This window comes from Astatotilapia calliptera, chromosome 14 (genome assembly GCF_900246225.1).
Source record: "Astatotilapia calliptera chromosome 14, fAstCal1.2, whole genome shotgun sequence".
Lineage (NCBI taxonomy): Eukaryota > Metazoa > Chordata > Actinopteri > Cichliformes > Cichlidae > Astatotilapia > Astatotilapia calliptera.
In genome coordinates, this window is record NC_039315.1 from 5,538,488 (window position 1) to 5,554,603 (window position 16,116).

Consider the following 16,116-nt stretch of genomic DNA (forward strand, 5'->3'; position numbering starts at 1 on the left):
ACATTTCTTCTGGTTACCCCGCCTCTTCTCCGAATTTCAGACGTGACATCGTGCCAAACCAGCCAAAATAAGTTTGTGTGTTAGGATTATTTCAAATTAATTTACTGCCAGCAACAGAAAACATATTTCCTAATACATTCTGTTTCCAATACAATACAACAATTTCTCTTCCCTGCTCCAATATTCATGTATTTGCTCCTCAGAGAGCTTAGTTTTTACAGGTTTTTCACCAACGCTCAGTCATCATTTCTGCCCTGCTTCACCAAACAAAGCCTTAATCACACATTCTCTCTCCACTTCAGACTGCTGAACAATGGCTTATGTTTACCAGAACCCAAAACAAGACTGATGACTAAAAACGGCAACAAACTCTCTGATGAATGACTGAATATATCAGAAAGGCTTGCAGTGACATTCTGCAGGTGCAGTGTGTTCTTTTGAACAACATGTCTCCTTAAGAAAAAGAGAAATTTATAATGAATGAAGTTCAGAACTGAGCAAAGACATGCATTTACAGAATGAAGTTATCCTGTATAGGAGTAGAAGTAGAAGAAGAAGAAATCTATAGCTGAAAGCTGCTGCTAAAAATAACGTTACTATCCTGATATGTCGCCCAAACAAAAAGCTAAAGCAATTCTGATTATTAGTGCACTGCCAGACAGTCATCTACCATACAGTATAATATGATGTGAAGAAAGAAAGACCCCTAAAAAGCCCATAAGAAAAGAAATGGATGTATTTACTTCCCATTGTGTCATTATTAGTCTTTTTTTTATGATGTGTCTCATTAACTAAAAGGCTTCCCAGATTTTTTCCACCCCTCTGTTTATCACTACCACCACCACATTCCCAAATTTCTTCTTTTTCACTGCACGCTATTAAATGTCCATATTTGGTGCACTGATCATGTATATGATATATTGCCTTAAGGATATTTTGTCTTATTGGTGGACATGCAGGCAGATTCAAACAGAAACAGGGAATTAGTTTACCTTAATGAGGAGAAATACTGTGAGAGAACAGCCGTGAGCAAACCACGGACATCTCCCAGAAAGTCTGAGAGTATCTGGTACCTAATATGAGAAAGGAAGTTGTTTACCTCAACCTCCTTTACTATACCAGTTTGAGCAGAATACACTGCAGACCTCATTAGATAGGTGTTTCTCAGGTTCTCATGTCTCAGCAGGCCCACGTGGCCCTTCAGTTTGGTTGCTTTTTGTTCAAGGTTAACGTGAGAGTGATATACGTTTTACTTTTCAGTGTTGCCAGTTCACATTTTAATAGTTAATGAAAGCTGTTCCCAGAAAATAAACTTTCTTCAAAGGAATCAAAATACAGAGAGACTTAGTATTTAGTTGGTGATTTGCAGGTGAAAATACTTTTCAGTGTCTGTGTTTAAATATGAGGACTTTGTTTGCAATTAGCCAGCATTTCAGCAACCGGAGGCCCCAGCTTTGTTGCAATACAGTACGTGAAATGCTTTTTTGATGATTATTTGCAGCCTCTATGCATACAAATACAAAATTTTAACCAAATGTAATTTTACCTTGACATTTTTTTCAGTTCTGAGGCAGTGTTTATATACAGAAAGACTATAACAATGGGAACTTATCTCCAAATGAGTCGCTAAAGTCATTTAAAGAAGCTGACCAGTAATGAAAATAATACGTGGTTTTCTGTTCAATAATGATTAGAAGTCAGCGGCTGTTTTCTGCTGAAGGCTACGAGGCTGACGGCAGAGCTCTTTCCACACACCCACTCACTTTCTTTATTCCTATTCCTGTCAGTTTAATCAAATGAATGCCTATGTCTAACAGAGTATTGTATGTTTAATAGTGGTATTCTAGATTCAGGGTAATGTGCCCACTAGGAATGCCAAAGGACAAAAAAGGTCCTGCCAAAAGTGCCACCCACGTTTATACTGTCAGGGTTGCAACAATTATTTTTCACATTTTAAGGCATTTGGAAGGAGTCACCTGGTCTGACTTGGAGTGAGTCAGCAGGCAGACAATTTGGTTACAGTGTAGTCTGAGAAACGCTGGATGTACTGCATATTGACTAATAACAGTTTTCTCCAATAAACATGAAATTCCTTTTTATCAAGCGAGCACAAAACCCCGTGCATTGCAAAGCTGCCACGCACTGCATGGGGTTATTAGAAGCAAGTGTACATGTGACTCTTGTTCAAGAAGGTCAAGGCAAAAACAAAGGTTTTATACACAGTCCATGATCTGTTACAGACTATCAAGAAACTACTTGTGAATATAAAAGATGGATGAGATCAACACATCTGTTAGTGAATCCTGTTTTCATGTCTTACGTTGAGTGGTTTCAATGTTGCCATATTGGTGTTTTGAATCCAGATGTGATGAGGGAGGAGCAATGTGAGGGACAGTGCTTGTTTTTAGGGTCACAGCTTGTCAGTAACACAGTATACCTGCCATGACTATAATGAGGACCAGAATTTATAAAATTAATGTCTCATTATGTTCAGTAATGTTTCCTCAACACATATCTACTGTGTTGCTGCTCTGGACTCTAGACATCAGCAACAGGCAGAAATGTTTTTATGAAACAGTTCATTTTTTTTTTTTTTTACAGTGTCCTGTACATTGCAATCAGAGTAGAGAAATCACCCTGATCCAGCTGATTGTGAGTTCCGGTGAGGTCTATTATTTACCTGCAGATTGACCCTCATGCTGTTAGAAGTGCATACATAAATACTCTTTGGTAGGAACAGCCTGTAACTCCGTAGCTGCTTAAATATACTGTGACACCAGCATTAGAGGGTTACTGTTTGGATTTACGTGGATGTTGTGACAAAAATATATTCCATTGATTAAAAGGAGCTTATAGGATGGGAGTTATGCTGGTTCTGTGAATGTAAAAACAACAAGAGAAGACAAACAACTAATCCAACTCAAGATTATCTTTTGTTTGTCTTATAACTACTTGAAAAGGAGCTTCTCATAGAGGCTGTGCTATAAAGAAACCCCTATAATAGAAAACAAGTAAGCTTGGTAGGTCATTAACCATGCAATTTAGAGGAAGTATGTTTGAATAAATTGCAGTCTTAGCAGTTTTTTTCAGCTCTGGGCTTAGGATACACCTCAAGCAGGCAGCGTTGAAAGCTATTTTGATATTAGCTTTTCTGCACACACACATCCGAACATGCACATACAGCTACCATGCATCACGAAACCAATCTGTGCTTAGTTCAGCCAAAGAAAGCTCATCACCATGAGGTGTGTGTATGTGCATGTGTCAGTGGGACAGCATTTCTGAGCCTGTGTGTGTGTGTGTGTGTGTGTGTGTGTGTGTGTTCTTGATGGAATGAGTCACAATGTCTCTGGTTTTGCTGTGGCTTCATGTAACTTTTCAAAATGGAATCTAATGCGTCAATTCATCTGCTCTGGATTTGCTGAAACAAAATTAAAGTCCTCAACGATGAGGCTTGACAGCAGCTGAAGACCACAAAGCTTCTCCCTGCTGCTTATCTCTGTAGGGGACAAAGAGGAGGACTGTCTTTTTAGAACTATGTGAATACTAAATGGCTATTGTCAGAGGCATGATTCGGAATATCTCATTCATTGCATTATGATTCGGTGAAATGGGAGCTTACCATCCATGTCTTTAGAGCAATGGTATGAGCTCTGGTTTAAAACCAAACTGAAATAACCAACGCTAATAACAATCCTTATGAATATGATTTTGGACTTCAGCACTAGGGAAAAATAGAGTTTGATCAACAGTATTTCTGTGACAATAATGTTATGACACGGTGGCAAAAAGACTTTCTCTGAATGTATTGGCAAAAGGCAGAGAACACCTAGAACAAGTTGCTGCTCCATCACACACAAGCAGTCCAACACATTCACACTGAGATTCACACTTCTGGCAGTTTAGAGCCTTTAGTGTCACTTTCCTCCCACAGTTCAAAGACAGGACCTGTTAACTAGCAGCTTTTCAAATTGCCTGCTTTCCAATTGATGCTGTGAGGACAAATAATAGTACAAATAAATCTGATTAAGTAAATGCAAAAATACACCCTGGCGATTTTTATAATTCAGCAAGAGTTTAGATATTTTATTTATTTATTTTTCTGGGGAAAAAAACCTTTCAGTTCAAGTTCAAGTCCTGTCTGAGGAACATAGTGCAGTCAGTTCACGGTTACCATGGTTTAGCCTGTTATTGACAGAAGGAGCTGTGGCTAAATATAATTGAGCAAGTCTCTTCTTCTGCACGGAGGTCAGATCCATGGCTTCTGAAAAATAAAAAACCATCACGCTGGGTGGTCAGGTATCTGGAGAGCAGACGAAATACAAATTTCAAAGCTGTGCTGTTGTCATGGATCAAGTGAGAGACAAGGTTATTCTAGTTAAAATATATGTGAACAAATATTGTAGTTAACTAAGATTTAAAAAGAAAGAAAGAAAGCTTCTAAGAAAACGATGAAAAATCAACTAAAATTACTTTTAACTTGGAAAACTAACCAAAACAAAACAGAGGAAATATTCTTAGTTTTAGTATTTGTTAGTTTAGTTATTTTTTAACTCAGATTTTTAAACAATAAGAATTAAACTAAAACCAGAAAACTTATTCTGGAAACTAAATGAAACTAAACTGATTTAAGAACAAAAGAATACTAACCCCAGTGAGAGACGGTTCTGATTTAAGGCAAATGTCCTGCTTTAACAGACATATTTTAAAATAGCTCCACAATTGTTTACATTACATTAACATTTTTCACATTAAACTGATTCACTTACTCAACCTCAGCTTCTTAATCACCAAAAACTGCAGTGAACAGGCTGGAGTTACACATCACAGCAGCCTGTCTGTAAATGTGCCAAAATAACCTTATTGGATATGAATCATGAATGAAGGAGAACTGATCTAAAGAGAGGTGATTTAAAAAGGAGAGCATTTCATATGGTAATCTTCAGTTGGTGGTTACAGTATAAGAATATTTTAGAAAGATTTCTGTCCTAGAAATCTGTGTCTCTCTGTCTAAAAATTTCAGGGATATTTTGTTGCATTTTTGTTGGTAAAAGTTGCATTTGCATGTTTTCATTAAAATAGAATTATTTTCAGAGTTTGACAAAACTTCGTGCAAGTACTTCCAGAAAGTTACTACAGTACCAACACTTCGGGGGGCGGGGTGAAATCGCTGTGAGACCTTGCCCCATCCTATCATGTGACCTACTGAGGTCACCTGAGTCATCAAGGTGCGAGTTGGGTTTGAAGCACCTGGGATGGGATTTTAAGACTGCATTGTAGTTGGCTGATAGATGGAGATGTAAGCCGACACCTCTATTCAATGATTATTCACAGCAGACATGCATAGCCTCCTTTGCTCCTCTTTCAAACCATCTGTCTTCTCACATGGCACATCATGGCACATTAAGGGCAAGCACAATGGTGCAGTGGCCTCCCATTAAAAAGGTCCTGGGTTTGAATCTACCCGCCAGCTGGAGGGCCTCTGTCCAAGGCATGCATGGGGTTAGTCCTTACTTGTGATTCTGAACTGGCCATAGGTGTGAGTGGTTGCTTATCGCTTAGCTTTTGTCTTATGACAGCTGGGAGAGGGTGTCAACTCCCCTTCCTGACCCTGAACTGGTTAAGCAGAAGAAGATGGATGGATGCTCCCTGATGGATGGAGCAAGTATCACAGGTCTTTATTTCAGTCACCTTGTGCAACCCAGACTTGTTGTCTGCTAACCTGCCTCTCATCCATTCATCAGTCAAACTGAGCAGCAGATAGCGAACCACAGGACATAAAGGTTACAGAATAATGTGCTCTAAACCCACCAATAGGCTCGCTGAGACAACACACAGTCTCCATGAGACAGAAACATATAAATAGCATATGACAACCTTTTTGAAATCCAGACTGTTACTGTGTCTCTCTTTCTCTCAATTTAAATGATAATATATTTAAAAGGAGATGTACTGAGAGCATTGTGTGCTCCCAGTACATGTACACTGACTCTTTGTTGCCACGTTGTTTATTCTAATGAGCATCCTTAAAGTCTTAATGCAAGATTTAGTGTACATACAGACACAGCCACCAACTGTAAGTGGATGAAAACAGGATAGAGCCAAGTCAATTATTCTTACATGAAATTGTGCTACATATGCTTCCTGGACATAGAACATTGAATGAACTATCTCTGGCTTTCTGGCTGAGATTGTAATTTAGCATATTTTTATGATGTGCACCAGTTCGTAGAAACTTTCTTACAGTGCCTTCAACTACAACAGCATCCTAACTTAATACATAACCATTTAAGTCACTTTATATAATGAAGAAGGTTTTGATGCTCAGAGAAGGAAGTTCAACTCTTTACAAATTGGATTTGCTTTTGATAGGATCTTGGAAACTTATTCTTCAGACCTAATCTACTCTGGAGCAGATTAGTTTAAGATAAAGGATCTATACATATAAAACAAAAACCTAATAACCAATAAAGCCTTGCACTGGAAGTCAGTCTGTGTTATGTTTTTAGATGTGCTTATTTTTTGCTCTCAGACAGTTTAACACTGATAAAGTTAAAGCTGAAAGAATATCTAAGAATAAGTTTTACATAACATAGGAATTTCTTCATTGAACCAATTCATTAATTCAATGAAATACAGAAGTAATTATAGGCGTCATTATGGCACCTCGGTGATGGGCAGTGAAGTTTGCTAAATGAGACGATCTCTTTTTCCTTAGATTGCCTTTTTTGGATTTAATTTTAGATTGATTTTTTTTAATGTAGAGCTTTTCTATTATTTGTGGCCACTCAAAAGTCTTGAAGTGCACCCATTAATACAGTGCTTTTCATACAGAGCTTTTACATGTGCACAGTCCCTCTTTCTGCTCTGCTCTCCTCCGCTTTAGCTCTAGGAGCTGTGTTGCTTTCAGACTGCATTATCAGCTTCATATTTTTCTAATATTATAGTTTCCTTCTTGTTTTTATGTTACTCTGTGGATTGGGCCTGCCCATGTTTGTGACTGATCATACTCACGGGTAAATTGATAGATTGATTAGATTGATAGATTGGTAGATTATAGATTCCGGGTTATGTTAATGAGGTAACAAGTGGTAACCTCTGGAGCTGAAAAATGAAGCCAAGGCTTAAATGACGCGGTTCCTTTCATGGGACTTGAGGCTGGCTCCAAAAAATAAACAATCCTCATAGACTATCACATGAAAATAACAAACTTTACAGCAGAGAAGTTCATAACGTCTGCATATGTTTACATACTGGAGTGAGGGGATTGCTGTCTTAAGTGACAGGTGTGCTGACATGGGTAGTAGTATGAAATTTTGTTGAATGAAATTCTAGTATTTTATTATTTTGTTACCATCCATCCTCTTCTGCTTATCTAATTCAGGGTCACAGGGAGACTGGAGCCTATCCCAGCTGCCACGGCGTGAGAGCTGATAGGTGCCTCTTGGGTTGGTACAGTATATGAATGAAGGTGACTCATGTGACTCTTATATTACAGTAGGTGAAGCCAGAAAAGGGAGATATAGCCTGGTCATTTTGTACTTTCTTCATACTTAATTTTGTGAAATTAGGTATTTTGACTTGGATACAAGTTATTTTGCAGGTCAACATTAATGGTGCTCAAGAAAGCAAAAAAGAAAGTAAAGAAGTTTAACCTTCAGCTTGATTTTGCTAATTGCTTTTGATGGTGTCAAATGTTTGCATGGACGTTTCCCCTTTTATTCACCGAGTTGTGAAACAGACCATATGACAGCTGAGCCTGAGGAAAGAAACAATGATCCAGGACACACAGCAGGCAATTAGCACCTATCTCTCCTAATCAGTCTGCGCCCTGCATGCATTTCAGCACTCATTATTGAGACAGATTTTCTATGATTCATCGCATTGCTGTGTGATTTACCACCACTCAGCAGTCAGGCGAGAATTCATTACACCATTAGAATGCAAATCCTCCTTTGAAAATAAAGCATCAATATGCGAGGCGATGCCTTCATTAGACGGTCATTTGGTTAATTGAGTCACTTTGTTTTAAGAGGGAATTAGCATATGAGCTAAATCAAGGTCGTTCGCCCCACCTGTCTCATACAGACACGACACGCTACAACCAACCAATACAGCATCCCAATACTTCTGGGGGCAAATGTCAGTTTTTAAGCAGTTGCATCTTTGAGTAACGCACTATGACGACCCAGATGATAAATGAGTGAGCAAAGTTAATTTAGTCAACCAATAGGAGGTCAGGTGTATGTGTTGATAGAGCATTTGTGGGCTTGTACTAACAGTTGAGCTTCACTGCTGCTTCAAGTGATGTGACAAATGAATTTGAGTGCACGAGAAAGAAGCTGGAGCAGAACGATTCCCATCACACATTCTCGGGGTGTGATTTGTGCTCTCCTGCCACATTTGAACCACAGCAATCTGAACATGTAACATAAGAACTGAAGGAAAATGCATTAGCTTGTAATAAAGCATTATAATACCAGATATGGGTCCCTGTTTCAGTTGTGTGAGGCTTTTATTTTTTTCAGCAGTTTCCTCTTTGGCAGCAGGCATCCTAACATTTGGCTCCTGCTCCCTTGAAATCTGTTGATTTGACAGAGTGCCGATACACTCGTCCCTGCACGTCTGAATTCATTTATGTACAGACGGACAAGCAAAGCAGTCACAGAAGCTTCTGAATGTACAGGTACTATAGATATAAACACAGCTGGGTGTAAGCAGGCTTATAGGTCAGCCTTTTCAGACATTTTAGACCAAAGATGAACAATGAGCATGTCATTATTCAAAGCACAATACACCAAAGAAAGTATTCAGTAGAGTACACTATGTATATTTATTCTTTTTTTCATTTCTTGTCACAGCCCCACTAGAAAATCCCCCACAAAATAATATTTAAAGTAAGCCTCAGTTCACTCACATGACTCTGTTAACACTAATGCTGACATTCACATTACTAAAAAGATTCGTTTTGTTATATAATATTGTCATAAATCACGAGGAGACATATCTAAATCTACTGTCAGCAGGCAACTTAAAAGTGCGAAGGGTCACCTGACAACAGGAAGTCAAAGATTTGACTTACCACAATCCAGGAGCAGGTTTTTGAGACAGGTAAACCAACTAGGACTGATGGTCTGTTGCACATGGACACAGACTGGATTAACTCAGGAACAGGAAGCTGCTTATAGCCCAGGTTCTTTGGACATCTGGCCCAAACAGGAAACACACAGATGCACAGTTATAAACATTATCTGCATATACATACAAGTCTACACGCTGCCCACAAACGCTGAAGACGAAGAAGGTTTGAAAGTAATGGTTTGAAACAGGCTGTGAAAACTCGCCAGTGAGGCAAACAGACTTTTTTCTCTTCTGAAAACACGCAATCATGTCCTCCAACACATTTACCAGTCATCTGCAAATACCATTATCACTTTCACATTCCCATGAGGTCTGGGCACATTAGTATAAAGGATGCTTCTAGACACACCCTTAAAAATTCCACCTTTATAAATACACAGTTTACTCCCAGGTTACAGTGCTGAGTGGATGCTGAAAGCAGAATGATCCATGGACTTGAAGACAAAGTGTTTACAGCCTCACAATCAGAAGCTACCTGTGAGCTTGTACACACTGGCAGCAGCTTTAAATGGATGTCCCTCTGGGACATAAACAGGAGAAAAAAATGAACACCTAAAACAATTTTTAACCATGGCTGTAAAGGAGATGATTCATTGACAAATCCCCATAATGACCCTTGCTCGTACTCTTTTGGGCTCCAAAGAGACAGTGGACTCCACACCTACCTGGAAAATAATTAAAAGTGATTTCCTACTTGCCAAAAATAATATCCCTTGGTAGCCCCTGCTTTAAAATGGCACTTTACATCTGAACCTAACAAAGCATTTTGGATGAAATAAGTTGTGATGGCTGCAGTTACAGCCACACAGTGTTAATAGCCACCAAATATTAGAGGCTTACACATAACACTACACTCACATTTTTCTTTCTTTAAATATAGGATTTAATTTACAGGATAATAAATAACTAGTTTTGGTTTAGAATTAATTTACATATTCACATAATACTGCATTCTAAAATAAGTGCGCACATTTTAGTTTAGACTGTTATGTATGATTTAATCTTTGTTTTCTGAGTGACCTCAGTTGCAGCTGCTCCAGTCCTTTGATTGATGAGCCAAGAGGTGGAAAAGGGGAGGAGCAAGCCTATATGGAGACCAGCAAATTGGCACATACCATAACTCTGGATCAGGAGGGGAATTGGAAATTGTTATGCTAGTTTCAGTTAGGTTGTTTGTGTTCTACCCCTTTTTTGTGTTTTTGTGTGCTGATCAGCGACTATTTAAATTTCCCCTTTGTTTACGTAGGTCAGTTTGTTTGAGTTGCTAGTATTGTTTGAGAGATCAGAGCAGAGATCATCCTCCATCAGTCCTCCTAGAGCACATGGACACGACTTCTCTCTCATTTAAAAATGCTTTCACATTATAACAACACTAACAGTAATAGTAATAATAATAACAACAATTTCTCCATACAAAGAAATACTTTTATTCAGTTAGATTTATCCTTGTGTATATTGGAATGGCCTTCTCTGGAAACAGTCTTGAACCCAGAACTGTCACCTGCAACTGCAACAACAAAGTGCTTCACAGCATTACTGGATAAAACTCTTTTGGAGACATTTCAAAGTTACACTGACATTAAAGCTATTTGGTAAAAAGCACCCCTGAATCCAAAGTGACTTTGAGAGTGCACCAGTTTCCAGTCTTAATGGCAATAAGCATTGCAAGCACACAAGTGGGAACGTGTCAGTCATGGGGAAATTATTATTTTGAATCCATTATTCCACTGTGGACGTAACAACATGCTTTCATTATGTTCCTTTTGACATTAGACATTTGTTTTGCTTAATCACACAAACTCTTAAGATTTGGCAGGAGGCAGTGCTGGTTAAATGTGTTGCACAATAACACAATAAAAATAACGGCCATGTTCGGCGGATACATTTGCAGATTTAAGATTATGTAATGAATAAAAAACTAAAATACACCAGTCAAGCCATTAAGTGAAATGGGAATTTTTAGTATCTTGCCTATGGATATTTGGCATGCAGACCAAATATGCACCAAGGGATCGAACCACCAACCTTCTAATTATTAGATGACCTCTATCTGCTGAGCTATTCACTATTCACAAGGTTGTGAGTGAATCGATGATGAATAATCAATCAAATCCAACTGAAATTAGATGTTTTAATAATCACCTTCAAATGAACCTTTGCCTCAATACAGTCAGACTTACCTACTGCACATAACACTTCATCAACCCAATGATGCATCAGTATCACGTTCTTTCAATGGGAGCTCTGTCTTCAAGGAGGCAAATAACTTAACAACAAAAAATGTGCATATCCTGCTCTCTTATCATGAGTCCCCTGTGGAAAAGGAGCTATTACCAGTCATTACCAGTCACTTAAACCGCAGGCACTTAAACCGCAGGCAGGCAGATTCCCACTCCTGACTACAGAGACGGGTACAGTTAAACCAATAAAGCCAGAAATAACCGTAAATTTGCAATGTGCTCTCATGCTTTACATGCATTCGGATTAAAAGTCACGTATGGCATTTTTACCTCAACTTTGTGAAGGACAGTATATATCAATTACAAATTACTGGTGCTTATTAATGTTTTACAGCTATTTTTGATATGTGCCCCACTATTTAAAAAAGAAAAAAAAAGGAACCGCTTCTTGTTGATTGCAAAATGAAAGAAAAAAAATGCTATTATCTGTGGTAGAGCCATCCACCTACTCTTATATAGAAGTAGACAACCAGACAGCTTTCTTTTCTTTTGTCTGTGGTAATTGCAGACTGAAATAAAGATGAAGCCATGCAGCTCTACTTATTTAACCTTTCAGTTTACCCCACAATCTCCACACTCAAGAATCTCAACATTTCTCGCATCAGCAGGAACTATGAAGCCCTGCTTTCTTAGAAATAGCTAAATAGTGACTTTATGCCCGACCTGGCCATATATAATCTTAAAAACCTAACAATACTACAGCTCAAAGAATTTTCCAACTGCACGAAGACTCAGTTTACATAAATTACTCCACACCTTGTGGACTAAAAATGAGACACACAGTATTTTGAAAAGAACACAATTTCTGAACAGTTAAATGCCACCGTGAGTTTTATGTCCCTTGCTTCTAATTTATTGAAGCAATAGTTCCCCAGTCCCCAGATTTTGGACACTGGCTGCTTTTTGACTCATTTTCAATCCAGTCCCTTTTTGTTTTTTTGCTTGTTTGTTAAGCCACTTCACACTTATCTATGAATCATTCAAGCATAAAAAAGCCAATAAACTCAAGGAACAAATTAGTTTTGTGTCTACACATAACAAAAAAAAAAAAAAAAAAAAAAAAAAAAAAAGAAAGTCCCCAAAAATACATAGCATTTTCTCTCTCTATTTATTAATATAAAGAAATGAAGGATGGCTTAATCCTTCATTTCCTTCACTTAATAATGCAAGTTTTCTGTAGAGGGTAGAGGATAATGTGTTTGTATGCCTAACTCACCACTACCATCACCTTTAATATTTTTATTTCTGAAGTGCCAAAGTTACATGTAGAAATTTAAAAAAGGGGCTGCTGTATGTCTGAATCACTTTTGTTCGGTTAGTGCTCTCCTTGTGGCCTCTAAGTGCAGCCTAGAAAACTTTTGCCACAATCATTCCTTTGTTAAAATGTCAACTTCTCAGTACTGCTGCAAGTAAAAAGTCAACAAAAAACTGCGAGAAGTACAGTAAGTTATTGTTATTTGCTTTAAGATCTCGTTGAACTGTATGAAATTCACGAGTGAGAAAGAACTTTATTGCAAAGACATTTATTACAGTGATACATTAACACACCACCACATCAGAGACCTGAGAAAACAAACCAAATTCATGTGATTCTGTAGATTTTCATCCATGTAAGAAAAGTTTTTTACATATGGACTGAATAACAAACTAGTAGAGGTTCTGCATTGTTCTGACATGACAAACATTTGATGGTACATATGAATTTAACCAGCAAAAAGCAGCATTACAGTACCAATCCAATCTAAACTTGAACCTTAATCTGGTTCATCTTTGTACCCAGTGTTGTTTAAATTAAGTTTTTGATGTAAAACAGTAAGAGAAGCATGCCTGCTTTATCATATTAAACATTTCTTAGTTTAGCTCAAATGATCAAACACAAAATGTTGACTTTTTTATGACTGCGGTACTGAAATACTTCAAACACATGATTTTGTTTTTAATAAAACAGCCACATCATATGTTTGAAACGCTACATATTTTCTATCATCCAGATACGAAGTGCTGAAACCAGTCAAAGGTGACAATGCGAGAAAACAGAGAATGCAATGCATTGGAAGAAAACTGGAAAAAAAGAGAGCATCAAGAAGCATGTGCTGTAAAAAGACTCTCCCATGGAGGTGCAGCCTTGATGCACTTCTCTCACTGCTCAACTCTTTTCCTTCTAAATAAAAACAACCACAGTCCTAATGAGTAGGAGGAAGAGCAAAGGTGCCCGGGAAAGATGCGGTGCTCCCAAGGACAACATAAGGAGAAATATAGGCACTACTCCTTATGTGCTAATCTTGTCCTGTGCTGTGCAGTTGCATCACTAAAACCTAGATTTAAAAGCTTTAGAAATGAAGATAAGATCGTGCGAAAAACCCGTCAATGGCTTCAACAAAGTAAAATATTGCCACTGCCTTATTACAAGGATCAATGCCATTCATATTTATAATAATAATTTCAAAAAGTGGGGTATTTTAAAGATCTAGGCACATCTATGAAGAAAAAGAAGCAATAACCTGATGTTCCGGCAAATCCCTAGAAAACAGGAGTGAGTAAATTTCTTCTGGTCCATGGCTGATTTTAGAGGTTATGTCAAAAGAAATGAAATATAAGAAAAATTAAACCAGGGAGTCCACATGACAAGGAAGGCAGCTGTGGACATACAGACACACAAATAACTCTGAAGCTCCAAGAGGATAGCAATAAAAACAACAAACCCTTAATTTTCCGTTTTTTATTTAAGTATTGGTGCTCACTATAGCAACTCTACCTCTGTCTGGTTTCTCTCGCTCGCTCATCCATCTATCAGCATCCTGAGATGTCTTTGCTTTTGTTGCGTCGTTGGAAACGTGTCTCAGCAGGGTCGAAACCTTGTTCTTGGGCTCCAAACAGAGCCCAGCTGGGAGTCTTGGCTACGTAGTCCAAGGCAGAGAAAGTCTGTTGTCCTCCACTCTCATCATAAGCTTGGATCAGTTCCTGAAAGCGTTCGTAGTCGATCCATGTCCACCACTCGCCATCCATCTTGAACTAAAACCACAGAAACAAAAAGACAGAGAAACAAGGTTGCAGATGAGCAACAAGCAGTAATCCAAGTAGAGTTTAGGGATCTGTGCTTTTGCAAATCTTTTGCTAAGCCTGTTTGAAATTCAACACTAATTTAAGGAGACGGCCACCTGACACCATGTCCACTGATGTCAGCCGTTTCCGTATCAGAAAATAATATCACCCATCAAATTTCATGCATCTGTCATTTCATGAAAGTAAAACAAGAGATGCACACATTTCATTTCTACAGGATATTTCACTGGAACTGAAGCAAAGCAGAAAGCAAAGGCTCTCAGCAAATTACCACACAAACACATAAGTGTTGTGTGGTGTAAATTCAAACATAAATAATTCACAGGTGTGAAAGATGAACATTAATTAAAGAGCTTCTTCCTCCACATTCACCACTGGCTAGAAGTTGAGCCTTTCTTTAAATGGTGTGGGATTCATCAACTCCACCACTTCCCTTCCAATCCCATCACTTGTTTTATCAATCACTGCTTCCTTCTTCATCACCCAATTTGCCATCCATCTCACTAAAGAGAAAAAAAGAGCAGAGATAAATGGGCAGCGGAGCGTGGAGAAAGAATATGTGTGTGTGTGTGTGTGTTTATTGAGTGGGGCACACAAACTACCCGGGAAAGAGAGAACAGCTTGTGTGTTTGACAGTGAGGGAAGAGCCTCCATCATCATTCGCTAAGCCTGCCTGTTTTCCCTGACGAGCACAGTGGGTGAAGAGCGTGACCTCTACTTTCCCAGCATGCACCAGTGCTCTCTAGTTGATACAATACGATGTTTTCCTTGTTATCAGCAAAGGTGGGAAAGACTGAAAAGAAACAGGGGGCAGGCAAAGAAGCAAGCGTGTGTTATATAAACCAAACTTCTCTGAAGTTTGATGCTATTTATAGCTAACTCTACAGCAAAGCTTGAATTTCAAAGTGGTCCCTGAAGACTTGGAAGTTTTCTATAAGCTGTAACTGGATGCAAAATGTCACCATGTTGTCACTGGGGACAAACATTGTGCTTTTAGCATTTAAAATTTGTTTCAGGTTCACTGCTGCTTTAGCCTGACCCCCCATGAGTGCACTTGGGCTCACCACTTTAAAATTTTCACGCACCAAACTGCTCCTACCACTTTATTCATAAACAAGTGGAAAAGAGAGTAACATCACATCACTTACTTTCTTCTAAAAAGAAAAAAATATAGCAACTTGATGAATTTCTTTTTTACTCATGAATGCTGATTTGCCCCTTTAAAGACTAATGATGCCTCACTGAGGGTAAATGGCTTTTGAACGTTAGCCTGTTGATGACCCAGTGCCTTCGTCGGTCATTAGAGAAAATCTCTTTGCCACTTCTAACGAAGCCCAAGAAGAGTCAAAATAATGGAACCATCACCTGTTGGGAGTTGATGTTTGTTGTAATGAGGAAGGACTATATTTGCTTAGCTGGCATGTCAGTAAACAATTACTGTCTCTGTGAGAGCAAAGCTGTGCCGTCTTAGAGGAGAACAGGCACCCAGCGGTTTTAACTAACTAAATGAGCTACTTTCATGTCAGAACATGTCACTGAGCTGTAGCTCTCAGCAACTGGATGGATGGAAGACCGCTCCAGCTTTTCTGTCTATAGATTATAATCAACTGGAGGTACAGTAAACTCGAAATAAGCACAGTGCTCTGAGTAGAGGGGAAAAAACAACTCTTCC

The 16,116-nt window shown here is 38.5% G+C and overlaps 1 protein-coding gene and 1 long non-coding RNA gene across 4 annotated transcripts in view; both read right to left on the minus strand.

Annotated features, from left to right (window-relative positions):
• Window positions 1–4,110: 4,110 nt before the first annotated feature.
• On the minus strand, window positions 4,111–10,191 carry LOC113036979 (uncharacterized). 2 transcript variants are annotated; one of them, XR_003274531.1, is made up of 4 exons: window positions 10,162–10,191; window positions 9,083–9,206; window positions 8,481–8,625; window positions 4,111–4,303 (listed from the first exon to the last, which is right to left on the minus strand). It is a non-coding gene; the product is annotated as an uncharacterized LOC113036979 (long non-coding RNA). The 2 variants fall into 2 exon arrangements; XR_003274532.1 differs by lacking the exon at window positions 8,481–8,625.
• A 2,673-nt stretch (window positions 10,192–12,864) lies between these two features.
• tyw1 (tRNA-yW synthesizing protein 1 homolog (S. cerevisiae)) overlaps window positions 12,865–16,116 on the minus strand; it is a 56,772-nt gene continuing 53,520 nt past the window's right edge. For both annotated transcript variants that reach the window (XM_026191614.1, XM_026191613.1), the window contains exon 16: window positions 12,865–14,393. In XM_026191614.1, coding sequence (XP_026047399.1) covers window positions 14,172–14,393 — 222 coding nt within the window. In that variant the 3' untranslated portion in view covers window positions 12,865–14,171. The remainder of the gene's footprint in view (window positions 14,394–16,116) is intronic.